The sequence below is a fragment of the Ceratotherium simum genome, chromosome 29 (genome assembly GCF_057802395.1).
Source record: "Ceratotherium simum simum isolate JZ-2026a chromosome 29, ASM5780239v1, whole genome shotgun sequence".
Lineage (NCBI taxonomy): Eukaryota > Metazoa > Chordata > Mammalia > Perissodactyla > Rhinocerotidae > Ceratotherium > Ceratotherium simum.
The window spans coordinates 37785173-37811980 of NC_141928.1; the positions used below are offsets into that span (position 1 = coordinate 37785173).

The window sequence follows — 26808 nt, forward strand, 5'->3', positions numbered from 1 at the left end:
AGTAAAAATTTAAACCATAAAAGTAGAAGGCCTAGAAAGCATGAGATATATATTTTTAAAATTAAACCCAATGTGAAAAAGACCTTTTTCTGTGCGGCAATTTTAAAGCACGGCCCTCAAATTCTTTCATACTTTTCCCATCAAGAGGTGGGGTCTCCGTCCCCTCTTGGGCTCCGGACCCTGTGACTGTGTGACTGACAGAACATGGCAGCAGTGATGCAGTGCCACGGCCAGGCTCAGGCCTTAGCAGACGGAGAGCTTCCCCTCTCCGTCCCTTGGCACGGCTCAGGCTGTGAGGAAGTCCGGGCCACCTGCCGAGGTCCCGTGTAGACGGTCAGGCCAGCAGCCCAGCCCAGGGCCTGGCTGCCAGTCAGCATCAACGACCAGACCCACGAGCAAGGAAGCCTTCTGCCGACTCCAGCACAGCCACTGTGTGACCCCATGGCATGAAAGAGCCTGACCGAGGACGTCTAGCTGAGCCCAACCAACCTCCAGAACCATCACAGATGATGAGAAAATGATTGCTGTTGCCTTGAGCCACTGTGTTTGAGGATAATTCATTACGTGGCAATAGACACACTACGATACGCCGTGTGTGACAAACCTAGAGGCCATAAGAATAAAAAAATTCTGCATTAAAAATAATTAAGAAAATCATAAGACAATAAAGTGGGGGAAAGACCATATTTGCAACTCATATTACAGACAAAGGGCTAATTTCCTTATTGTACAAACAGTTCCTACAAATCACTAAGACAAAAATACCATAGACTGGGTAGCCACCCCGTCTATGGTATTGTTGTTTTACCAGTCCAAAGGGACTAAGACACCCCCCTCCCTGCTCCCACGAGGCTTGCCTGGTGGTTAAGAGCTTGGGTCTGGAGGCAGGGTGCCAAGTTCTGCCCCTTAGTAGCTGTGTGACCTTAAGCAAACGACTTCGCCATCCGTGCCCTCAGCTTCCTCATCTGTGCAGTGGGGAGAGTAACAGCCCGTGCCTTCCAGGGTGTTGAGATGTTTAAATTAGTGACTTGTGACGTACAGTGCTGAGGACAGTGCCTGGAACATGCAAAGAGCTCCATAAATCTTGGCTACTTGTTTGATGATTGGCTTTACCCAGTGAAACCCAGGCCAGGCCTCCGACCCCCAGTTGGGGTCCTTCTTCTCCCTCTCACTTCACTGGGTCCCTCCTCCTGGGCCCTCAGCTGGCTCCCCGCGCTGGCTCATGCCCACCACCCAGTAGCACTTACTGAGCGCTGGCTGGGTGCTCTGCCTTGGGGGAGGGGGCCCATTGATGTGTCATGCCCCCTCCGGCCCCTGGTGGACGGGCTTGCCCAGTGTCTTCTGTCCTGGTGTTAGAGAGGAGCTGGGCTCAAGTGTTACCACTGATTAACAGAGGATGGAACCACAGGGCCGTGCTGTCCCCAGAGGGCCTGGCCTGGGGAGAGAAAAACACCTCATTGTGTCAATGTTTGAGGTATTTCAGAAATGTCCCTGAGGTGGCCTGGCAGTGCAGGTAACAGTCTGTGGGTAAGACACTTATGAATGCGTTACTTAGAGGGAGATGGCAGGGTGCAACACTGGCCAGGGATCCAGGTGACCTCAGGGGCCAGCTCTGGCCTTTCCGGCGACTTGCTGTGTGACCCCAAGCTGGAGATGTCACCTCTCTGTACCTGACCCTGTCTCCTATCTGGGCCCTGAGGGGACAGAATGGATTCAGATAAAATCAGCCAAGAAGAGACCACCAGGCAGGATTTTTGCTCTCTGGGGGCTGCAAGGCCTGGGAGCAAGTACTTGAACAGCCTCAGGCAGAGATGAAGCACAGGCTGGGGCCCCTACCACTCATCCTGAGTCTGGCTTCATCATCTGCCTCTCTGCCCGACTGCTGGCCCTGGGTACCGGAGTGTGGGTTTCCTGGGACGTGTTACTATTGGTCGAGCACCCATTCCATGTGTTACATGCTATAAGCACTATACAGAGTTCATCCTCTCAACAAGCCAGGAGGCAGGTTCTACTATTATCCCCATTTTACAGATGAGGAAACTGAGGCACACAGAAGTTTAATGACTTCTTGTTAGGTGGCGGAGCTAAGATGTAAACCCAGACAGCCTGGGTCCAGAGCCCAAGCCCCTCAGCCCTCTCCTTCACGGCCTGGGTACTGGACGAACAGCTGACGTGACCCACGGCCCAGGCAAATGTTGCTTGTTTAACAATCACAATAACCCTCAGAGGTAAGTGTTCAGAACCCCCTTCTGTGGCTGAAGACACTGAGGCTTAGGAAGATGTGAACTGGCCAAGACCACACAGCTTGTAAGCGGCAGAGCCCAGACTCAGACCCAGGTCCATCTGACTGCAAACCCGGGCTCTGCCATGACCCCCATGGCCCCAGCACCTCGGCCCTGGCCCTCTGCATCACCGGCCTCCGGTCAGTCAGCAGGTGTCCAGCAAGCTGGCTGGCTCACAACTAAATACCCCCCCCCACCCCCGTAACTGTGAGCTTCGTGAGGGGAATTGCACCAAGTATTCAAGAGGTCGTTCCCAGATTCAGACTGTCCTGGTCCGGCCTCCTGATTGTGCACAATAGGCCAGGCCCAGAGCCCAGTCTGTGTGACCAAGGGCCCCCGTCTGGAACAGTGTGACCATGATGGAACAGACCTAGCAAAGATGATCAGGGCATTCACACCCTGGGAATGGGGATGGTCCTGACTGCACGCCCCCTCTCCCAACACAGACACACTCTGACAGCTGTAGGCACCCTGACAGACATCTACACACGCTCACACAGGAACCCCCACCCCAGGCCCCTTTCCCCGCCCCAACCCCAGACAGGTCTGCCAGTCTCGGAGCCTCTGGGGCAGTGGGTGCCCAGAGGGAGTCCCTGGGGGCCAAGGGCCAAGGCATGAGCCTGGCGGCATCACCCCCAGAACCAGTCTCAGTTCCATTAAGGCTTGATCACACACCCATAGCTGCACAAGGCGCTCAAACCCGGAGCCCCACGGTTACACCCCACACACAGACACACCGACACTGCCACTGTCGGATCACGCGCAGTCACCGCACAGCTACAACGCCACACGCCCCCGCCCTCTCCAGCCCCGCCCCGCCCCGCCCCTCCGAGGCCCCGCCCCTTCCGAGGCCACGCCCCCACGTCGCGTCCCGCTTCCGGCCGGCAGGGTCCGGGTCAATGTCCTGCGGCTGCAGGTTGGATGAGACCAGTGCGACTCATGAAGGTGTTTGTCACCCGCAGGATCCCCCCGGAGGGCAGGGCCGCGCTCGCCCGGGCCGCAGAGTAAGAGCCCGGCGCCCCGCACCGCTGCGCGCGCCGAGTCCCCTCCGGGCGCGCGGCTTGGGGTGGTGTCAGGGAAGGGGCTGCGGAGCCCCCGGATCCCGGGCACCCCCGTACTCGGGGTGACTCAGCGTCCCCAGGCGCGCCTTTGGGGGCGCCTGGGGCTGTCTCCGGAGGCCCCAGCTATTTTCGGTGGGGAGGACGGGGCAGTCCCAGGGGCCAGAGAGCCGAGATCCTGCGCTCGGGCCTTGGCTGGACTTTCCAGCCCGTGCCCGGCCGGGACGGTCCTTGAGTTTTGGGGAAGCCTAGAGAAAGTTCTCTGGGGCCCAGCTTTCTCCAGGCCGGTTGCGGTGACGCTGGGACCTGCAACTCCCGTGGTACTTGCGGTGGGGGTGGGGGAGATGGCTGGAGCCCTTGCCGGTCGTGGGCCTGGGGAGACAGGAGACCGCCTATGACGCAAGGGCCAGACTGTTAATCCTTGACTCTCCTGAGGTCACTTTTGGCAGGGTCAGGGACCTTGGCAGCCATTGGCCTGGTCCCTTTGGACAGTTGGCAGGGGCGTTTCATGACCCTTATTAAGTTGAACCCTGCGTGCCAGCCTTGCCAGGTGCTTCATGTACATAAACTCTTTTTAATCCTTGCAACACTGTGAAGTCGGCACTATGGCTCCCATTTTACAGATGAGAAAACGGAGAGGTTACACAGCTTTGCCTGTGGCAGAGCTGGGATTTGAACTCAGCTCGTCTGACTGCAGTCTGAACCCTGCAGGTCTGCACAGCCAGTGTCAGGCAGGAAGAAGGTGGAACCTAGCGTCAGAGACCAGTGCCAGGGGAAAAGGAGATTTGTTTATTTCCTTCAATGGGACAAAACCTTTGCTGAGGACCTGTTGTGTACCAAGTGTTGAGGGGAGAGAGGGGAAGCAGAAACAAGGGCAGTAATGGCAGCAGCTCACACTGCTGTAGCACTCGGTGTGACGCTCACAGAAGGGAGGACTGAAGGTAGCCTGTGCCTGGGCTGTTGGCAGTGCTGCAGCAGGGTGTTCCCGGAGGTGCCAGCAGCCTCCCTGTGTCTTGCACGTGAAGATGCTCCATACGTGTTGGCTGCACTGACTTCAGTGGCAGTGGCAGGGGCTGGGAGGCTGGGCTGCACCACGGGGAGGCATGCCCAGGGTGCCCCAAAACTCCCCTGTGTTGAATGGCTTCGATCTTGTCCTTCCTGGCAAAGTCCAAGTACGAGAGTTTTCCGTTTCATGCAACAGGACATGGAATCCAAGCCCCAACTGATACGGGAACTGCCCCCGCCCCCACCACTGGCTTTCCTAACAGTTGGCCACCCCGAGCCAGGGAGCTCACCACCCGTGAGGCCTCCTATGAGGATGGGAAAGCTCTTCCTCGCATTGAGCTGAGAGTGTCCCTGTGACTTTCTCCTTACAGTTAAAGCTCTTGTCAGCCCTTGTCGGCTCTCTGTGCTCTGTGACAGCCCTTCACCCTTCGGCCACCCACTCAGGACAGTTCTGAGGTCACCCACGCCTGACCCTGACTCCCCTCAGCCAGCCCCAGGCAGCCTGAGGCCAGAGCAAGCAGAAGGCACTGGTTCCCACTCTGGGAGGGGGCTGTGGATGTGGCCTGGAGGACTCTGGGGGCCCGCGGGCATCCGTGGGGCTCCCCTGCTTCTGAGTGGTCTTTCCTTTGCCTTCAGCTGTGAGGTAGAGGAGTGGGATTCGGACGAGCCTATCCCCGACAAGGAGCTGGAGCGAGGCATGACCGGGGCCCACGGCCTGCTGTGCCTCCTCTCTGACCGCGTGGACAAGAGGCTCCTGGACACTGCAGGTATGTGCACTGGGCAGGTCCGGGGAGGATTCCGAGGGTGTCTGTGGGGCATGTCAGCCTGCTGCTGCTGGCTCCCCAAGCGGGTCTGCAGTGATCGCTCTGCGTTCTGAGGGTATTCGTTGCAGTACTAGGCCAGAGGGAGCAGTTGTGTGCAGCTCCATCTGGCACCCACACTGCCCCCCTCTCCTGGCTCTGAATCCCTGGAGAGAGGCCCTAAGAGGACAAAGACCAGGGCGTGGAGGCAGCCGAGTGCGGGGGAGAGCACCCGAGGCCCTGGACTCTTGTCCGGCCAGCCCTGCCATAGCCTTGCTTTGTGACCTCGAGCAAGGCCCTGCCCCTCTGAGCCTGTCTACAGCACGCGAGGGCTTTGGATCCCATGAGGAAAGATACAAACGATGCTTTTTCTGCACAACAGGAGCCAATCTCAAAGTCATCAGCACACTGTCTGTGGGCGTGGACCACTTGGCTTTGGATGAAATCAAGAAGCGGTAAGTGTAGCTTGGGCTCCGGAAGGGGGCCTGGAGTGAGTGGTGACCACCGGAGAGGGAGGAAGGGAGCTGAGTGTTTATTTGTTTTCAGTTCATATCCCTCGACCATTCAGTGAAAATGCGAGGTGGCCGATGATAAAATCTGCCCATGTGTGCACTGGTCAGGAACAGTGGTAACACCTGTCCAGGTAGCAGCCTTTGACATTCTGTATCTTTTTTGATCTCCACGGCAACCCCTTGAAGTGGAAAAGGCAAGTATTATTTCCCTCTTTAGATATGGAAATTCAGAAAGATTAAGTGGTTGCCCCGGTTTTTGGACCCTGATCTTCCATCTTAATATCCTTCCCAAAGGGGGAGGTAATCGAAATGGGAGTGAGGGCTGGCTGTTCCTAAGTGCTCATTCACGGCTCTGAGCTTCCTGGCAGGCAGTGCAAAAAGGGAGCCGAGCAGCCTCATGGAAATGTCCCAGCAGTAGAGATTGGTGAAGGTGCTTGAGGCCCATGTTTCCACCAGACGTTTGATTCGTAGCGGGATCCGTGTGGGCTACACCCCAGATGTCCTCACAGACGCCACGGCGGAACTCGCTGTCTCCCTGCTGCTCAGCACCTGTCGCCGGTTGCCAGAGGCCATCGAGGAAGTGAAGAAGTGAGTGAGTGAACACCTGGTGGGAAAGTCGGCTCTGCTCAGCAGCTGGTTCCTGAGCACCCAGTGTCACTCTGGCCCAGATGTGACCCCTGTCCCCAGATGTGCCCCATCTAGTGAGGGGGGACAGACAGCGAAAATACTACCGTACAAGGCAGAGCTGAAATAAACAGGGCCTGAAGGGGACTTGTGAGAGAAGAGGATAAGGGAGGGACACGGAGATTCGGCCTGTTGGTGAGGAGGTGGGGGGAGGAGTGTGAGGAGGGAGGGAGGAGGTAGCAGGTGGGCATCCTCTTGAGTCGTCAGAGGGCCAGGTCCGCCATCCCTCACTCACCACGCGAAAATCCAAAAGCTCTGAAAACTGAAGGGCGTCTCATAAATCTTTTGGTAGCAAAACTTGACTGGAACTAACAAGAGGCTACTTATGGTTTTCTTTCTCCCAGTCAGGGCGAGTATTTGTATGTTTTGCTGCAGATATACCATGTGTCTGGTATAGGGTGCCGCCCCCAACGCTGCTGAGGGTGTTATACAGAATACAGCATATGTGCCATCTTTCTAAAATCTGAACATTTTTAAAACCTGGCCTGAGGGTTTCACATCAGGGATTTGGGTCTGTGCATCCAGAGTTGGGGAGGGTATTCCGGGCGCAGGGACCGGCCTGAGTGAAGGCAAGGAGGCTTGTAAATGCAGCCCCTCGGAGGACATGGAGCAGGAGCATGGGCTCCAGGGGGGGAGTAGCAGGGTGGTAGCGGGGGGCTGTTCAGACACAGTGCTGAATGTCTGCCCACCCTCCCGTCCAGGGAGTCGGCACCCTCACTGGAGGTGGCTCAAGCCAGCCTCCCTTCCCTTGTACACCCAGGGCACTGGGGTGGTGTGGGGGTGGGGGAGTTGTTTCTTTACTTTTTCTTGCTTCTTTGGAGCACTGAGAACACTGGTTTTGGAATCTCAGATCCCAAGTTTGCAACCTGCTGCTCCCAACTCTGCCCTGGCTGCATGACCTCAGACAGGTCACTCTTTCTGGTCTCAGTTTCCCCATCTGTAAAATGGGATGAGAATGGCTAAGCCCCCTTCCAGCCATCAGATTCTGTGTCCTCAGTGGCTTTAAAGGAAAAGTCGTTCCTGCTGCTTATCCGTAGCGCCGTTGGCTGTGGGTGTGATTCAGGCCGCTCTCAGTCCTTTGACTTGGAGGGCAGGGTCTACCCCTCAGAACACAGCCCCTGCCTGGGGGTGCTGGCTTTGTGCAGTGGGCCCTTGTCATTGCCCACGGCCAGGACCTCTCACCCGCCGCTCTGCCTCCCCACAGCGGCGGCTGGACCTCATGGAATCCCATGTGGATGTGTGGCTACGGCCTCTCGCAGAGCACCGTTGGCATCATCGGGCTGGGGCGCATAGGTGAGGCGTCAGCTTCCTGCCTGCCACCCCAGCTCTCGTGGCTTGGTTCGAGTCTCCGGCACCACGTGTCTGGACACTGCCGATCCCTTGTGGAAAAGGTTGCCATAACTGCGTGTTATAGGTGCACTTTGCGTGCAGTGGGGAGATCCCTGACAAGAAGACACAGCTTAATAAAACACAGGCAAAAAGACCCCCAGGGTTCCCTAAGAACTCACTAGGTGACACAAGCAAGAGTAAGAGCTGGGGTTCCTTATGACTGCAGCTCCGTACAGAACAGATGAAAGCGATAGTGGCTGGGTCGGGGCCTTTAGGAGGGGTTTACTATGGAGAGCCCACGCTCCCCCAGGCCTGGGTTCCAGAAGGCATTTGACTCATAAAGCCTTAATTCAGGAACCAGAGGGTCCAGTGGGCAGAACTTACCTGCGATTCTGCAGATGAGGCAGAGCTGTTTTTTCCCAGCACCCCTCTTGGGAGAAGTCTGGCATAAAGGCTTGAGCTCAGCCAGGCGGCTGTCAGTGGCTGTCTGGCCTCCTGCCTGGTGGAGAAGTGAGGGTGAGGATGGAGAGTGTGGATGATTTGTCCGGCCAGCCAGCAGCCCTGTCTCTCACACTAGAGAGTTGCCTGCAGGAGCCCACCAGCTCTGGGGCATGTTCTGAGTCTGAAAACCCAAATGCCCAAGCCTGTCTCAGCAGCAGTAGCTGTGAAAAGGTCTTACAGATTTGGGGCAAGTTGGCAGTTTGGCAGTGCCACTAAGACGTCAAATGAGGTCAAGGGCTGCATTAACAGAAGCAGAGGATCCAGAAGGAGGGAGGGACTGTTTGGTCAGACGTCTCCTGGGATGCCAGGTCCAGTTCTCAGGGAAGTTTAGTGAATGGCCCTCAAGATGGCTGGGACCACATGAGGACAGCATAAGCCAGTCACAGCCACAGAGGAGCTGTAGTACTGCCTCCAGATCTCTGAAGGGCTGTTACATGGGCCCCTGAGGTCAGTGTGGGTTGGCTGGTGGCTGGTTACACTGGGGCAGGACCGGTCAACGTCAGGACTGTGCTAATGAAAGGATCTGCTCACCCCGCACCCCCCACGAGGGGCCTCCTGTCCCTGGAGCTGGTGGGTGCCACCCCTGCCCTCTGAGGGGTTGGGAACAAGCCATGACTCTGACTCCTTGTCTCCAGGCCAGGCCATTGCTCGGCGTCTGAAACCATTCGGTGTCCAGAGATTTTTATACACAGGGCGCCAGCCCAGGCCTCAGGAAGCAGCAGAATTCCAGGCAGAGTTTGGTGAGTAAAACCTTGATTTCCAGAGGAGGCCCATGTGTGTTCAGTTCGAGGATTCTCCCTATTTTGTGTAATGGCAGCATTTGCAGGCAGAATGCAGGAGCCCCAGGTGTGTCCAGGGCCTGTGGTGTCCCGTAGGTGTTATCTAATCTACCTGCTCCTGGACACAGAGGCCCACTCAGGGAGCACAGGGCAGAGCAGCGGGGATGGTGACAGATGTAAGGAATTGCTGGGGGCTTACACTCACAGTTTCCTCCATAAACTGGGAGCACTGCCCCCCCGCCTTGTGTCCAGGTGGATCCAGCCCCCTGGCAGGTGCGCAGCTTGGTGAGCAGAGGGCAGGCTGGGTTTCAGGCATTCCTCACCACCTTGGCACAATGGGCCCTGAAGTTGGTGAAAGCCAGAATGTCCCAGATCCCACTGTGTGACCTTGAACAAGCTCCTGCCCCTCTGGCCTCAATTTCTCCATCTGTTAAACCAGCGGGCTGGGCGGATGATGATACGCCAGGATCCCACGAGTAGCTGTCAACTTTGTACAATTATCGGAGTTGTCCAGGCAGAGATGAGGTCTTAAGGAAGCATTTTGGGAGTTTCCATTATGGGAGGGGGAAAGAAGGGTTTGGTCGCCTACACTCTTGCTGTCCCTAACCTGGGACTCAGCATCTGATGGAACCTGCCCTCCCCCAGTGTCCATGCCCCAGCTGGCCGTCGAGTCTGATTTCGTCGTTGTGTCCTGCTCCCTAACGCCGGCAACCAAGGGGCTCTGCAACAAGGACTTCTTCCAGCAGATGAAGACAACGGCCGTGTTTGTCAACATCAGCAGGTATCCTGGGGCCGCCCGACATCCTTGGGTCACCAGGCAAGCTTCGAGAGGGGCTGTCCCTGCTGCCGTGATCTGAGGTTTTTCTTCTCCATGGGTTGTCGATGAGACCTCAGGCTAAGCTTGCTACTCTCTATAAACCAATCAACCAGCCAACTCAGAAATTCAATAAAGGCCCCAGAGAGCCCCCCAGGCTGGGAGGAACGAAGAGCCGCAGAGCAGGCCTGGCCTGTCTTGTTCCCCGCAGTACCCAGCCTTGCTTAGGGCCGGGCACATGGCAGCGTTGGTTCGGGGAGTGAAGGCCTGAGAGCAGCGAGTTACCGGCTCGCCTCGGGCAGCCGCGTTCCTCTATACCACAAGGGGTTGGACTTCGTGATCTTAACTGCCCTTAGGAGGCCAACCTTCTATTGTGCTGAGCCTGGGTCTGTCTGAGTCAGGAACAGCTTGAACCTTTGTGCTCCTGGAAAGACAGACCCAAAATCCAGTTGTCTTGGTTCATCAGAATGTCCTCAGGGTGCCTTCAGGCCACTGGGCGTGTTATGGGGGCAGACTTTCCTTCTCTGCCATTCCAGCCCCTTCCTAGCTGGTGCCCTTTTTCCTGCCTAAATCAGGTTGGAGGCCAGTAACGATGAGGGAAGGGGTTGGATGAGTTCACCCCTAGTGCTCTCCATCCCAGAGGTGCCTGAATTACTGATGTTTAGCTACAAAGGAGGTGCCCTGGACGAGGAGTGAAACATGCAGGAGCCCAGGGCTCACGCTGACGGCCACAGCATCATAGCTTCCATTGGCTGAGCACCTGCATGCACCCAGGACTGCGCAGTGTTATTATGGCACGAGTAGTACTTAGTGTACAATATGAAGTCTAGCACATCAGCTCTTTACTGCAATGGGTCAGTCACAGGCAGGAAGGCTGCTCATTCAGGTGGATGTAGTTAGTGCATCCTGTGTGGTTGGGCAGCTGCCTGATGGCATGCTGCAGTGGGTCTCAGCGGGGGATCTGGGGACACACCACATCAGACTCACCTGGATGGAGCCCTACAGACTTCTGGGCCTGTTCATGTGGTAGTGCATGACAGTAAGCTTTAATCCTCCCAGCCCTCCTAACAGCTAGGTGGTGTTCTCTCTGTCTTACAGAGGAGGAGCTTGAGACAGAGAATTTGAGACACTTGCCCAAAGTCACACAGCTAGAAAGTGGCAGGGCTGGGTTTCTCTGATTATAAGACCTGTGTATTACTATACTGACTTACTATAAATAAGTATACGATAAGACTTACTACTTTAAAATTCAGTGGCAAGTGCTAAGTTGGTGGGAAAGTTCATTCTGTGGGTTGTTATGCCCTAAAGGCGGCCTGGGTGGAAGGAGCTTCGGGGTACCCACATCACTACTGTCGTTCCAGGGGAGATGTGGTAAACCAGGATGACCTGTACCAGGCCTTGGCCAGCGGTCGGATTGCAGCTGCTGGACTGGATGTGACGACCCCGGAACCACTGCCTACAGACCACCCTCTCCTGACCCTGAAGAACTGTGGTGAGAACTGCACTTTTCCAATGCAGAGTCACGTAGGACCACAGTGGTTAGAGGTGGTCTGGAGGGGCTGGGTATGAAGCTGCCATGAGCAGTCCCGAACACAAAGGGACACCCAGGGACCATAAATATTTGTGCTACTAGTGACACTGGTACGTAACACCGTGAGGGGGGGGCCTCCTGAGCATGTCCCTAAAGAAGTGAATGTATTGTATTGTTTAAAGAGAGTGGGTTGACTGTGTGTCTTATAGCCATAGCTAGTCATGGGTAAGACCCGTTATTATAAATTACCATTATCAGTTCAAGTGTGAGAAATTAGCAGTGTAATTACACCACCAAAATCTGTAACTTGTGCCAGTTATTAAGCACAAGTTGTCTTAGCTCCAAACCCACCCTCGTGTATTCTGCGTTGTGACACAGGGGCTGGGAGTCTGCACACCCCATTTCTGCTGGGCCTGTCAGCATGATGCTGGAGGCAGCAGGCCCCAGCTCCCTGCCGCCTGTCTGTGCCTGTGAGCGGCACGCAGCTGCCCTTCTTCGCCGAGCAGCAGCAGTTCCTTTTGTAGCGGCTGGTGAAGCCAGTTTGCAGTTTTCGCAGCACGTGGTTCACCATCGTGCCTCCTCAGAGACACAGGCCATGGCCAGTCAGTGCCCCAGCCACAGAGGTCTGAGCTGTAGTTCCGAAGGGGCCCTCCCTTTCATCTTCTAAGTTTTAACAATCCCCTCTTTTCCCTGGGTCCCCCCAGCCCTAGGGAAGTAGATGCTTCTGGCAGTCACTGTCTCTGATACCTTAGTTCAGGGTTCTCAAACTTTCACGTTCATCAGTCACCTGGAGGGACTGGTCACACGCAGGATGCTGGCCGCCGAGGGCTTCTGCTTCAGGAGGTCTAGGTGGGGCCTGAGAGTGTGCGCTACCGTGCTCCCACGGCGATGCTGCCGGGCCTGGGACCACACTTGGAGAACCACAGCTTAGTCTTCTCTTTTTAGCCTCCTCAGTTACCTAGTTAACAGTTCTTTACATTACATTCTCTCTATGCAGGTAGCCGCTGTGGTTTGTCTTGATTGATACATAACTGTGAGTGCTAAGGGCCTTAGGTTGTCTGGGCCAGTCCGTGTCCTTTATTTACATTCTGGAACGGAAACCCAAAGAGAAGGTCCCCAGCTGCCTTTCCCACCATGAACACTCCCATTATTGTAGCCCTGGGAAATGCTACTGCCCCCAGCCCCACTCCAGGCTGAAAGGAACATTGGCTGTGATGACAGCCAGGAGAACTGTCCCATCCCCCAAGCCCTGGGAGTTGAGCTCAGTGCCCCGGGTACTGCTTTCAAAAGGTGCTCTTTGGGGACAAGTGACCTCACTGGCCCTGCAGTGGGCCAGAGGCGGCTGTGCTGTCCAGCGTTTCGTCTGGTCATTCCTGTAGATCAGAAGCCCTGAGACATTGCTTTCAGGGTGCAGGGTATGGATGAGCAGTTCCATTGGCACCTGGTTTCACCCTCCGATAACTGAAGGGCTGGGTCTACACAGGCTCCAAGACCCCTTGTAGCCCGACATTGTGTTTAGGATGCATACTCCTTGTCACCCTTGCGTCTGGGTTTCAGTAGCCTGGAGTCCCTTTACTCTGTTACTCTGACCCTGAGCCCCGGAGGAATGGAGTGTTTAGAGACAGTAGGAGGTAAGACAAATCAAGGAATATTGAGGCTGGTTCTCTTTGTTCTTCTTACTGCTAAGCCAAGCCATGAAGAAAGGGCCTGGTTGAAGGCTCTTGAACCACCTCTTAGCTGCCTTTCTTCGTATCCTTTCCAGTGATCCTACCCCACATTGGAAGTGCCACTCACAGAACCCGAAACACCATGTCCTTGTTGGCAGCTAACAACTTGCTGGCTGGCCTGAGAGGGGAGCCGATGCCCAGTGAACTCAAGCTGTAGCCAGATAGGAGACACCGAGGGCCAGGAGGCAAACAGTGCCCCAGGAACTGTCGGACATGCCCAGGCTTGGTCTGGACCCTCAGGATGGAGCCAAGGAAAAGTCTGATCTGTACTGATTCTGCGGAGGGAAGACTGGTGCTGACAGATGTGCTTGCCGCTTTGTGGTCGGAAACTTCTGAGCCAGAAGTGTGTAATTCTATTAAATAATTCTCTGAGAGATTGTCTCGATTCGTAACTGAGAGAAGCTAATGACAAGAGCATCTGCTTACCTTTTCTAAATCAGGGACCCTAGCAGATTCTGCTTCCCACCCCAGTCCTCATCCCCCAGCATTTTAATTACAGAACTTGTCCAAACCACCTGATCCTTCATCCTCTGCTCAGATCCCGTCACGTGTCCATCACTGAGGATGGGACAACCATAGCCCACTTGTGACCATGGCACTTGAATCTGTTACCTAGGCCATTGGGGCAAATTAAATATACACAACAAAGAGAACTAAGTAAGGTCAAGAATAATTGGAGGTAGGTGGGTTTCTTCATTTTTATCTTAAAATGAGTATCAGCACCTTCACACATGGCTCCCTTTGTCCATCTGCTCCTCCATCCCCACTCGCGAGGTGGATGCCCTTTTTCTGGTCACCACCTCACTCACTCCTCCCCAAGGCCAGGCCACCAGCATTGCCAAAGCCCTGCTCCTGCCGGAGGAATCAGGTTCCAGCTCTTCCCCACCAGCCAAGCCAAGCTGGTGAGTGGAGTTTTCAACCTGGGAGGCAGGTAAGGGAGCAGCAGAAAGCACAAGATTAAGCAGGCCCTCTAAGAGTAAAACTGGGTAGACTGAGAACAAAACTTGACACTTGTCCACGGCTCCAAGACAGACAGAGCAGGCAAGGCAGAGGGACTAAATTGAGGGGAACAACCAGTAATTGTTATTAATTGACAGCACTAGGACATCTTCTAGGAGGCTTGGTTAAAAAAATACTGGTCTTGGGGCCGGCCCAGTGGCTTAGTGATTAAGTTTGTGTGCTCCGCTTTGGCAGCCTGGGGTCCACAGGTTTGGATCCCAGGTGTAGACCTACACTGCTCATCAGCCATGCTGTGGCGGCAACCCACATACAAAATAGAGGAAGACTGGCACAGAGGTTAGCTCAGGGCGAATCTTCCTCACAAAAAAAAAAAAAGGACTGGTCAAATCAGGGTTAGCAGAGAAAGCAATACTACTTCCTTTTTTTGTTTCAAACCTTAACAACCTAAGCAAAGAAAAAAACACGTTTAGATTGAGGTATGTATGTGACAAATTTTTTATTTCAAAATCTCAAATTTCGAGATGCTGATAGCACCACTGACATGGGTGCCTGATAGAACTTTATGATTTGATCACCAGAAATGATTATGCCAGGCTATAATTAAGGCTAACCAATCAAAATCCAGGTACTCAATAGCAGTTATAATTCAGGTAGAAACGATGGATCCTAGGAACCCTGGGACTGGTTTTCCAGGGAACCTCTGAATTACTTTTTAAGTGCTCCAGCATGTATGAGGACACTGGCCTGCAAGCTCGCTTCTCACATGTAGAAACTGATTGACTAAGAGGTAGATGAGAGATTCCAGATTCCATCTAGCAGTGGAGAGGCAGGGCTCCAGCCGCTGTGTCAGAGACAGGCCCCAGAACCAAGTCCATTCAAGCCCGAGCTGAGGTGAGGGGCAGCCCCCTGGCACCCTTCCTCCAGATGGAAGGGGAGGAGGGCTGCCACTGCTCTTCCTGGTGTCACTGGTTCCTCTCCCAGGCCCAGGCAGAGCCTCTCTTGTTCTCTGTGCTGACACACCTGCCTCCCAAGATTAACCTCACAACACACTGGTCACCACATCACGTAGACGGATGGGTGCAGAGCTTCCTCGCATCAAGTCAGAACACGACTGCTGACAATGAGCCACACATACAACTGGACTTCCCAGGTGATCCCATATCCTCCAACAGTCTCTTTCCCCGTCTGCTGGAAAGGAGCGACATCACAGAGGTTTCCCTTTGGCTTTCCTCCCTGGGAATCAGTTCACAGGAGATGCTAAGCCCAACTATGAACATTATGAGTTTATCCACAGACAGATGTGTAACTGCACACACTAGGTTAAGAGAAAACACACACTAATGTTTATTTTAGGCTATACATACTTAGCTTTCTAAACACAAGAACTGAAGGACTTCTCTCAATTATGCACAATGGTTTGGTGTCTCTAAAAAAGCTGTATAAAAAATGAACTCATGTTCATGCATGAATTAAACTAACTTCATGAGCTCTGCAGAGACACATGAACCTGTGCTATTCCCCTGGAAGCACATGAGCCAGGGCTCAGCCTAACACAAGCACCACCAACAGCCCTGATGGCACAGGGTCAGAAGACCGCAAGGCAGGAGGGGCTGAGGAAGTGAGGTGGTGGGGCCCAGAGAGGCCCTGGGCCGTGACCCACATGTCTCCTGGAACAGTCTCAGATGCTACTCGGTGACTCCTGTGCTCTGGGCTGCCCAACCCTCTTACAGAGTCTGGAAAAGGTTTACCCACAAACACTGTGACATTTGGATTGCAAACAATTTCAAACGTTCAGTATTGGGTCGGGGCAACAACTACAAAAGTGCAGGGTCTATATTTTTAAACTATAGTATATACAGTAATAAAACCCATAGTGGACGGGCAGCTGACATCATTTTTGGTTAGTTTATAACTGAAAACAGTCATCTAGGCGTGGGAAAGAGGCCATATGGGACATGAGAGTGTGAAGAAGCGAAGCAGAGAACAGGCCTGTCACTGGGTGGGGTGTGCCAGGCTGGACTGGCCCCTGAAGTCTGGATGGAGCAAAGGGTAAGTGCACCATGAAAGATCCCACAAAACAAGACTCCACGTCATCAGAACAAAGACAAACACTAGCTCTTTTCTGACTTCCAAACATGGAACTGTAACATGTAATCCAAGTTGGTTAAAATACTGCTAAAACAGCACATACAGAAACAATATCTTACTCATCACTCCCTACAAGAACATGTGCCATTTACAACTTTGTTTTTAAAACCAGGAAAATCTGTTAAAACATCTATCCAACAGTGATAGATATTTTCAAAAGTATATACACCTAATAGTCCAGAGAATGCTTGCTCTGGACCCAGTGTCAGCACCATCAAAGTGCAGTGTCTGTGACTGCAAATCAGACAAAAATTAAAAATACAGTACTTTCTGAGGCCTAGGACTACCTTGTGATACACTTTAAAGCATTTGTGGCAGACAGGCGTGTCCTCAAGGGCCTTCCTCTTAGACAGGCACAAAGTCGCCACTGGTTACACATAAGTGCATTTTGCATCACTGTACAGGTATATAATATTCCCATCAAAGGGTATAGGAAATGTAATTAAATGCTTCACAAAGTTTTAAAAAAACTGCTAAAAAAATTTTTCTGCACTTCCATGTTTAATTTTTAAATGTGCCACTTCTAACATCATCAATTACAAACTACTTTCTGACTGCATTGCTCAACCCTGGCAAGAACCTGACGTCAGGGATGGCATCCTCTGAAGTGTGCATTTCACTCAGAAACGCAGCAGCACAAGCGCTACACACACTAGTTCTCCACTTCTTATCATGGGAATTTGCAAAGAGCCACCGGGCAGCCTGAAGCTTCAAACTCAACTGCATTAACCACCAACCAAAAGAGATTTTAGTTATGGTCCTACACCTGGCGTTGGCCTTATCTCAAGAGGTCGAGTCAGAGCAAAGTGCTGGGAAGATTGCTGCTCTGCCAGCGCAGGCAGGTCGTCTTCGAGTGTTTGTACAGGTGGCTGGACTGACTGAACCTCTTGCCGCACTTGAGGCAGGCGTAGGGTTTTTCACCTGTGTGAACACGGATGTGTTTCTTGCAATCCGTCAAGGTCAGGAAAGTCTTGCAGCAGATTTTGCAGGCGTACTTGCGAGCTCCCTCCACAACCAAGACGTTGTGCTCTGACAAGGCCTTCTTGCACTTTGACAGGACGTCAGCAGATGCCCTGGTCAACTGCGGAGGGCCGGGCTGGGAAGGATGGCCATTTTCAAATGAAGACGTGGCCCCATTCATCATTAGCTGGGAGCTGGCAGGGTTTTCTGGGATCTGTGAGCTCCTGACGGAAGTTACAACGGGCATTTTGGGAGCTATGCGGCGGTAGTATGGAAAGTTACTGCCTCCTCCTCTTGGGGAGCCCATCATTACCCTGGAGAAGGAGGAGTGGAGGCCCAAACCAGACCTGGAAAAATCCATCCCAAACTGTTCTCCTCCTTGGTAGCCTGAAGTCTGCACACATGGCAGGCCCATCACTTCCTGCATCGGCCTAACAAAGTGGGAGTCTGCAGGCTCACTGAATGGGTTCTCCACGTGAGAGCCAGGGGCCGAGGAGGGCCCGCCTGCAGGCCCAGCCTCTGGACTCAACAAATAAGGGGCCTCCCCCTCCAGCCGGCAGTCACTAGTGGTATTTGGGATATTATCATCATTGTTCTGATTTGCATTAAAGTTACTTCCTCTGCTCTTGTTAAGAAAATTTGAAATGCTAAAAGTGGACTTATGTTCTACATTATTTGTGACTTCCAAAATATGGATGTCACCTACCCTGTCAGTGCTAGACTGGGGATCTGAAAAACTCCGATCACTGCTTTCAGGGCTGAGATCTATCTTCTCGGCACTGACCACAACTCCTTCCACTTCCACAGATTCGCTGCCTTCTGCTTGTGAGGTCACATCGCTCACTTCATCCTGAGGCTCAGGAGAGCTCAGGGGCTCAGATTTAACCACCACTCTCATGTGCTCCTTCTCACCGAGGCCAATCTCAGGATTTTCACACTGAAAACCACTTTTCTCAGTTGCGGCCTCCTGCTCAAAACTAGTCTCAACCTGAGTTGCGCGAGAGGCCATGGACAACTGTGCCATGTTGCTGGCACTGTTGTCAGACTGGCTGGGCACCTGGGCATCTTCTTGAGCACCAAAAGACTGGTCAAACATGATGGCACTGTCTTCCTGGTTGTCGGTCATTCCATCGGCCTTAGGGTTATCCACAATTTTCAGAGAATCTGGTGAAAAGAACTCCTCCCGAGAATGAACCCCTGATGGCCCGTTCTCTGGCGTAACATCAGCAATGGCAGACTCATCCATGGCAGGTCGGAGGCGCTGTCTGGCCCGCTCCTCTGCAGACTGCTTGCGCTTATGAAGGCGTCTCATGGGGAAGGGCGTCCGCTGGTCCAGGTTCCCGCGCATTGATGAGCTCATGGGGGCTGGCTGCTCCTCGCAACTCTGGCTGGAATTGAGGGCTGAGCTCACGATGCTTAGTCCCAGCTGCTGCAGCATAAAGGAGCGCTGCATGCGGGCACTCTGCTCCTGAACACGCTCACTGGGGGGAGACATGGGCAGCGTCCTTGTCGTTAAGTAATGTTTACATGCCTTAACAACAGAGTTCAAATGCAGGTGAGAGGCTGCCAATAAGACATCCATAACATTGCTCTCCCCCAGCATGAGGGTGGAGGTATACATCATGTCAATCAGTGCAGCAAAGGCCTCTGCTGTCACTACCTCACTATCCAGCTGGATCATGTTCATGGTCTGATCTCCCTCTGCCACTGAGAACAGGGCTCGGAAATGCGTGCTGCATGCTGCCAGTACGGAGCGATGGGCTTTAAAATGCCTATTCCCCACTACAATGACACAATCACAGAGCTGGCCATGAAGTCTCTGGTAGTTCAGTTGCTGGAAGATCTGCTCAAAGTGTCCAGGAAAATCCATGATCCTATGGGAAAAATAAGGAAAGAAAGTGTTAAGACTCAGAAAAGCTGAAGTCGAAGTTGGAGCACAGAGGATGTGATGAAAAGAGAGGCATGTTTGGCCAAGCTTGGACCTTTTGAAGCTTGTGATGTCTCTGATGATGAGCACACAGACTAAAAACCTGTCAAATAAGGAGGAGCAAATGCCAATTCAGCTAACAGCCCTGGAAGCATGCACACATGTGGGATCAGCTACTGGCTGTTTACAGCCTCCCCTTCGCTCTTCATATGACCCACTTTTAACACTTAGGGCCTGTGTTACAAAAGACCAACATGTGTGTGGGTGATGGATATCTACCCGACAGAAGTTGGTTAAAGTTCTGCATTCCCTGAGGACAATGAATCAACTCCAAGAAATTCCAAACAGAGTCTTCTAGCAACCTTAAATAAGTGAAAAGGGCAAATCAATATTAGTGGGGAAGATTTTCAGTTACAGATGGTAGTAGATTGCACACATGCATTTACCCTCCACTCATGCCTGAAACCCCATTAAAAAGACACTAAATTTTTTGGTTTTGCTCTTGTTTTAAAGGTATAAACCCACAAGGAAAAAAAGAATGGGAAAGAAATATCAACAGCATTTTGGGAGCTGGTGAGCAGGTGAATGAATGAGTGCTAACTGACTTAGCATACCCAGAAAGTTAAATCCTAAACTGGCAGTGGATAAAACTACCTGACATATATAAGCCCCTCCGACTCATCCAAAGGCTCAGGAACTGGCTGCCAAGGGGCCAGGGGAAGGTGATGCCAAGAGAGGACTGGCTGGAAAAAAATAATCTAATGGAAGCTCTGTGCCTGTGACACAGAAAAGGTAAATCTACAGAGACGGAAAGCAGATTAGTGGTTATCTGGGGCTGGGGGTGAGATCAGGGAAAGACTACAACTGGGAAGAGAGACTTTTTGGGGGGGTCACAAAATGTTTTAAAATTGGATTGTAGTGATGACTGTAAAACTCATAAATTTTCTAAAAATATTTGAATTTTACACTTAAAACAAGGACTTTTATGGTACATATATTATACCTCAATAAAGCTCAACAAATTATAATCAATAAAAAAAATAATGGGGAAAGAAAAACAGATGAACAAGCTCCAAAGCCATTTGTTCAGGGTCTATTTTGAACTGTAAGGCTTCTATAAAGCTAACTAAACTGCTTAGAATATCACATATATCTTTGATGAATTAAAGAATTATTATTTTCTTAGGTGTGATAATGGCATTCTGATTTTTTTAAAGAGTTTTTTTTTTTTTTTTTTTGGTGAGGAAGATTAGCCCTGAGCTAACGTCTGTTGCCAATCCTCCTCTTTTTGCTGAGGAAGATTGGCCCTGGGCTAACATCTGTGCCCATGTTCCTCTGCTTTATGTGGGAAGCCTGCCTCAGCATGGCTCAATAAGTGGTGCATAGGTCCACACCCGGGATCCGAACCTGCAAACCCCAGGCCACCGAAGCAGTGCACGTGAATTTAACCGCTATGCCACCAGGCCAGCCCCTTTAAAGAGGATTTTTTAAAGAAATAACATTGAAATATTTACAGATGAAATGACATGTCTGACATTTGCTTCAAAAGTTTATTGTGTATATTTGAAAATTTGCATAAATGTTAAAATAAAAAAGGAAAAAAGAAGAACCCACATGGCCTACGGGTGGATCACTCTCCAATGCTGAGTTTGGAACCATTAAACATCTGTATATTTTCATCTCCTGGACTCATCAGAAACAAGATCTTGCTTATTCTCTTCTAAGCAACTACTACACTTCCTAGGAACTATGTGACTGCTGATTCAAAGTCTCTGTATCCTTGACTACTGCTCATAACAGTCTCTCATTATGTGGTTAGAAAACAGGTCAATAACCCCAAAGTGGCACTCTCCAGTGCCCTCTACCCACACACTACAGAAGGTGAAGGAGTTGCAGAGTATAAAACCCTGTTTTATCCTCTCCAGAGAATGAACCTCTGGTCTTCTGGGATGGGGTGAGGCAGAATCTAATGGCTAAGGCCCAGGATACAAACACAAGCAGACTGAATGGGACTAAAGATGAAACGATCTCCAATCCCCACCCTCAGCAGAAACAGACTAACCAACCGCTCCACTACAATACAGTCCTGTAAGTGCTATGGTAGGGAAGTTCAAGGCACTACAGGAGACAAAGAAGAGACACCTGCCTCTGATGGGTGGGGGAGGGATTGCGAGGGCCTCCTGGGGGAAGCCTGCAGTCCTCTACTGGGCTTGGGCAGCTTTGGGACACCAGGTGGGCACCTGAGGCTGGGATGAGCTGCTACACTGAAAACTGGAGCTTTAAGTCCAAGTGTGCACACAGGTGAGCCATCCTGTCCCCCTCCCCCAACTAGAAGACCAGCAGCCAGGCTCATATGTGTGGGGAGCCCCTCCAATAAAACACTCACTTGGGCGCCGGCCCGTGGCTTAGCAGTTAAGTGGGCGCGCTCCGATGCAGGCAGCCTGGGTTCGGATCCCGGGCGCGCACAGACGCACTGCTTCTCTGGCCATGCTGAGGCCGCGTCCCACATACAGCAACTACAAGAATGTGCAACTATGACATACAACTATCTACTGGGGCTTTGGGGGAAAAATAAATAAATAAATAAAATTATTAAAAAAAAAACAAAAAACACTCACTTGGGTCCCCACCTCATTTGCCTGTGGTGAAGCTCACTAGTCCTCAAGGCCCACCCATCCACTCAGCTTCCAATCAGTCAGTGCTTCAGTCTTCAACATGAGAGGTTAAAGAGCACCACAAACCGGAGGGAAAAAACCTCCAATAGGAAAGAAAGCCCTAAACAAACAAAAAAGGCATCTGCAATAAACAGAAACAGTGCAGAGAAAAAAGAAAACTAAGGGAAAAAACACCTATAAGTAACATCCTCCAAGAGATAAGATACCATATCCATGAAGCAAGAAGACTCTCTCTATATATACATAAAAGGAATATTCAGAGAAATTTTAAAACTATTGGAAATTTAAAACAGCAAAAAAATTTTTAATTACTAGAAGAGTTGGAAGATAATGGTTGAGGAAATTTCACAGACAAGGCAAAGGAGAAATAAAAGTGAATGAATAAGAAAAAAAACATTAATAAATAAGGTCCAATATCCGACTACAGAAAAGACAGAAAATGAGAAAAATGATAAAAAAAAAAAAACAATATAAGAAAAATTCCCAGCACTGAAGAAGCTGTTTATTCAGACTAAAAAGGTCCACCAAGTGCTCAGCAATATGAATGAACAACCCCTCCACTAGGCTCAGTGGGTGACATTTTAGAACACCTGAGATCAAGATCTTGAAAGTTTTGGGTGGGGGAGGGGGTGACAGGTTACAAAGAATCAAGAATAAAACTGGCATTAGACTTTTCAAAAGCAATACTGAAAGCTAAGAAGTGATACAGTTCCTTCAAAATTCTCCAAGAAAATTATTTCCAACTTAGACCATACCCAGCCAAACTTGCCATCAATTATGAGAGTAGACCAAGGCATTTTCAGTCAAGCAAGAACCCAAAAGTCTACCTCTTACATATCCTTTCTCAGGAAGCTACTAGAGTTGCTTAAGGAAGCTGGGAATACACCAAGAAAAGAAAGACAAAGAATGTAGGAAATCGGAGACTCACCATAAAAACTACGCAAAGAGAATTTTAAACATGACGATGAAGCCCCAGATGACAGCTAGGCAGCAGGGCTGGAGAGCAACCAGTTCAGACTGGAACAGTAAGAGAGAGGACTCCAAGAAGGAGTTCCCCAAGAAAAAAAAAAAGAAAAGAATGGGCAGATCACACGATATGGTTGAGAGTGCTAAGAATTGAACAGTTCCACGAAAGTGTGAAGATAGGTCATTAAAAAAAAAAGAAAAATTTTTAAAGGTGCAATTATTAACTCTGGGAAAAATAAGAGGTTGTTTAGTTGCAGCACACTATGTGGTTTGTTTGTGGACAGTATTTACATAGTCATAATAATGTGAACACTGAACCAAATCTGAGATGTTGGAAGGGTGAGGGTAGGCCAATTTGCGTGGGAGGAGAGGCAGAGGAGAAGTGGTGTAAGAGAGTTAAATTCTCACCTTCCCTATTAGTCAAGAAATAGTCTGAAACACTATCTCAAGAAATAGTAATATAAGCATGTTATTTAAAAATACAGAAGTCAACAGTGGAAGAAACACCTGAACTGAAAGTGGTTGCCTCTGAGGAGTGGGAATTTGGAGGGGAAAGAGGACTGCTGGTTTTTACCTCTAAGCCTTATGGAACGATATGGCTTTTAAAATATAAATATACACACATATTAACTTTTATAAAATGAAATTTTAAAAAACATGGTAGATCCTTGACATTCTAATGGTATATCCTCTTGAGATGTGCAAATCTCCACATTCACAAATACCACATGGCACGTCACAGGAACTGCGGCAAGCAGAAGGCAACCTGGGTGTCAAGCAGCGCGGCAGGCTCAACCACCTGCTCTGGGGCCCCGGCCGTACATAACAGGCCAAAGTTACGGCTCAGCGAAATGACAAGTGACCACAGAACACCTTCAGGATCCCTGAGAAATAACAAAAATGGCAAACTTTAAGTCCACAAAAACCACAAGTTACGGTGCCAACTGAGAGTATTAAGCCACAGGCCTTTGCTGTACCTGCACAGTAAACAATCAGAACGGTAAAATGCCTCAAAGCACTGGCCACGTGTTGGCCCTATTCTTTTACCTCCTATGTTTGTTCTACCTTTGATGAGCTCCAATAACAAAATATATCACTAAATACATACTTTCCCACTGCTACATTCTTGCTTTATGAAGATTCCCTGCTAGGAGCAACGGGTCAACAATGGCAGGCACCAGCACATACACCCCTGATCCCCACCCAACTCACTCAGGGCCCCCAGAGCTCAAGGCTTTGGGGAGGTTAAACAACATGCAAATACTGCTTACAAGTCTATAGCCCCTGCTTTAGAAAGTAAACTCAGATACTAATAAGTGCCAGGTTCCAAGGACATGATTATTTTATAGCAGTAACAAGGCAGAAACATTCTGGTTCAAGAAGCAAAAGAAATTAAACTGAGTCGTCTCAGGAAGTAGTACCAGCCTCTGGGTCGCTCTAAGAACTAAGAGGCCACATAAACTCGGGCCTGTTAGGGAAGAGCAAGCAGCACCAGACACTGAGCTTACTGCTCTCTCTCCTACTGTGGAGACTGAGCCAATGTCATCGTAGAAGCTGTCACAGTGGTGACAGCAGTAGAGGTAGTAGTAGTAGTAATAATAAAATAAGAGTAAATACAGTTTGAGAGTCTTCCATGTGCTAGTTATTGTGCTAAGTACTTTTAATTTACATTATCTCTAATCTTCAAAAAAATCCTGCCAGGTAGGACTCATTGTCCTGACTTAACAGATGAGGGGGAGATACAAGACTAACTTTCCAAATAAATGGTATGTCAACCCAGCGTACCAATTTAAAAGGATAATGATATTCTATCCAATGCCTTTCTTCTTCAACAAGCAGAAGTATGATTATCTGAGGAAAAATAGCCTTATTTTTTTCAAATGTCAGTTTTCTTGGGTATAAGAAGAAACCACCACTCTTTTCCACAAAAGGTCATTCACTAAAATGTCAAACTCTTAATGTTCAATTCCCACTTTCTGTAGAAAAGGTGTAAGCAGCAAGGAAATTGCGGTCCCAGAATCACCATTTTGAGGAAATTCCAAGGGCCCAGAGACCTTTGAGAAGAGACTACTGAGGTAGCTAAACATGACCCCAATAAAGACAGAGGTTTGAATAATACTGGAAGATAGGTAGACAGTCCATACAATCTTTTAACTTCTCATCAGCCTAGAGATCATCAGCCCTACACTAGATGCACCAACACAGTCCTTGAGACCTTTCGGCTCTTCTCAAAACACTTTAGGGATGCCTGGAATGTCCTGCTATGCCTTGTTGTCAGGCCATCTTCGGAGACTTCCCCAAAGGCTAAGGATTCCTTTTCTCTTAAGGGGCTCTGGAAGTTGTGACATTAGCAATAATCAAAACCTAGAGAAACAATGGTCCTCTAAGTTAGTAACTGTGTGCAATTATCCATTTAGAGATACTCCAAATTAATTTTTCCTTAATGGCAATATTCTTTCATCTCAATATCATGTAATTAGTTAATTTCTGATCATTTGGATTAGCAATGGAAATCAAATCCACTAAGATCAAAGCTAATCTTAGCCATAAAACTGGCCAATTAGATTATTCAACTGTCCTTTCCAATATCAAGAGTGTCAGAAGTCACCTCAGTATAAGTCAGAGTCCTTAACTGAATACAACAGAGTTCACTGATTTAAGGAGATTTAATACGATTAAAGGATGTTATAGGGCCGGCCCCGCGGCTTAGCGGTTAGGGGCGCGAGCTCCGCTGCTGGTGGCCCGGATCCGGATTCCGGGCTTGCACCGACGCACCGCTTCTCTGGCCATGCTAAGGCCGCGTCCCACATACAGCAACTAGAAGGATGTGCAACTATGCCATACAACTACCTACGGGGGCTTTGGGGGAAAAAATAAATTAATTAGTTAAAAAAAAAAAAAGGATGTTAGAAAGCTCACAAAACCTCCAGGAGGGTGGGAGAGCTATACTCAGATGCCTGAGAGTGCCCAACCACATCATGGACCATTCTAGAGAAATCATTACTGCCACTGCCACCTCTACCACCCACTGCTTTGCATGGATCCTGCTCGGAATTAGCTGCTCAGAAGATTAGCTGCCATTGAACCTTCTAGATCAGCACTGTCCAACAGAACTTTCTACAATGATGGAAATCATCAGCATAGTTGCTATGCTGTCCACTTGTCACATGTAGCTACTGGGCACTTGAAATGTGGCTAGTGCAACTGAGGAACTGAACTTTTAATTTTATTTAATTTTAATGGCTACCATATTGGACAGAGTAGTTCTAAATGCTCATACTGTTCCATATTGCTCACGTCGGGATCCAAACCTCACTCAGGTACGTATGACCAAAGGATCCTAGTCCTTACATCTGCACTGTAACTATGACTCTACCTTGGGAAGATTCTACCTTGGAAAGCTACACTGGGAAAGTGGGACTCACAATTTGCAGGCTATCCAAATATAAAGGAGGGGGTGTTCAAAAGATTCTGGGCAGTAAATGACAAATGTCCAGTACAACGTCCCTCTGACAATTAGAGCCCCTCCATGAGTATGTAACGTGTAGATGACTTTGGAAATGCATGGTTGTACTGGGTCAAGTGATCATCCTGGAAATGAAAGGAAGAACCAAAACAGAAGGCGAGAAGAGCTGGTGTTACACTACACGTGTGCAGGCAGTGCAGACACCTTCAACTAGCATTTATTGAGCCCTGACTCCTCTTCCATGGGCTTTGATAAGGAACTCTGTTGTTATTAGTGCCATCAAGTGGATTCCGACTCCTAGCACCCCTGTGTACAGCAGAGTGGAACCCTGCCTGGTCTTTTTGCACCATCCTCTCACCTTCCACTATATCAAACAATGTTCTGCTGCAATTCACAGGGTTTCATGGTCAATTTTTCAGAATCGGGTGGCTAGGTCCTTCTTCTAGTCTGTCTTAGTCTGGAAGCTTCAAAGAAACCTGTCCACCATGGATGACCCTGCTGGTATTTGAAATAGCCGTGGCATAGCTTTCAGCATCACAACAACGGGCAGCCGCCACCATATGACAACAGACAAACATGGTGTACCTTCCTGACCGAGAAACGAACCTGGGCCTCGGCAGTGAGAGCACCGAATCTTAACCACTAGACCACCAGGGCTGGCTGGTAAGGAACTACGGTAGACAA

At 50.3% G+C, this 26808-nt stretch overlaps 2 protein-coding genes across 5 annotated transcripts in view; one reads left to right on the forward strand and one right to left on the reverse strand.

Annotated features, from left to right (window-relative positions):
- The first annotated feature begins 3156 nt into the window (after positions 1-3156).
- Positions 3157-13396, forward strand: GRHPR (glyoxylate and hydroxypyruvate reductase). 2 transcript variants are annotated; one of them, XM_087419466.1, is made up of 10 exons: positions 3157-3286; positions 4982-5112; positions 5528-5600; positions 6129-6245; positions 7350-7469; positions 7546-7634; positions 8807-8911; positions 9596-9731; positions 11126-11256; positions 13058-13396. In XM_087419466.1, the coding sequence occupies exons 1-10, from the start codon at positions 3204-3206 to the stop codon at positions 13177-13179; spliced, it is 1107 nt and encodes a 368-aa protein (XP_087275592.1). In that variant the 5' UTR covers positions 3157-3203; the 3' UTR covers positions 13180-13396. The 2 variants fall into 2 exon arrangements, with proteins under 2 accessions (XP_087275592.1, XP_004423283.1); XM_004423226.3 differs by lacking the exon at positions 7350-7469.
- A 1057-nt stretch (positions 13397-14453) lies between these two features.
- ZBTB5 (zinc finger and BTB domain containing 5) overlaps positions 14454-26808 on the reverse strand; it is a 30040-nt gene continuing 17685 nt past the window's right edge. For all 3 annotated transcript variants that reach the window (XM_004423225.3, XM_087419464.1, XM_087419465.1), the window contains exon 2: positions 14454-18964. In XM_004423225.3, coding sequence (XP_004423282.1) covers positions 16927-18960 — 2034 coding nt within the window. In that variant the 5' untranslated portion in view covers positions 18961-18964 and the 3' untranslated portion in view covers positions 14454-16926. The remainder of the gene's footprint in view (positions 18965-26808) is intronic.

Coding starts and splice junctions, on each gene's coding strand:
- GRHPR (XM_087419466.1), top strand. CDS start 3,204: ATGAGACCAGTGCGACTCATGAAGGTGTTTGTCACCCGCAGGATCCCC. Junction 7,635..8,806: donor CATCGGGCTGGGGCGCATAG/GTGAGGCGTCAG, acceptor CCTTGTCTCCAG/GCCAGGCCATTGCTCGGCGT. Junction 9,732..11,125: donor GTGTTTGTCAACATCAGCAG/GTATCCTGGGGC, acceptor CTGTCGTTCCAG/GGGAGATGTGGTAAACCAGG.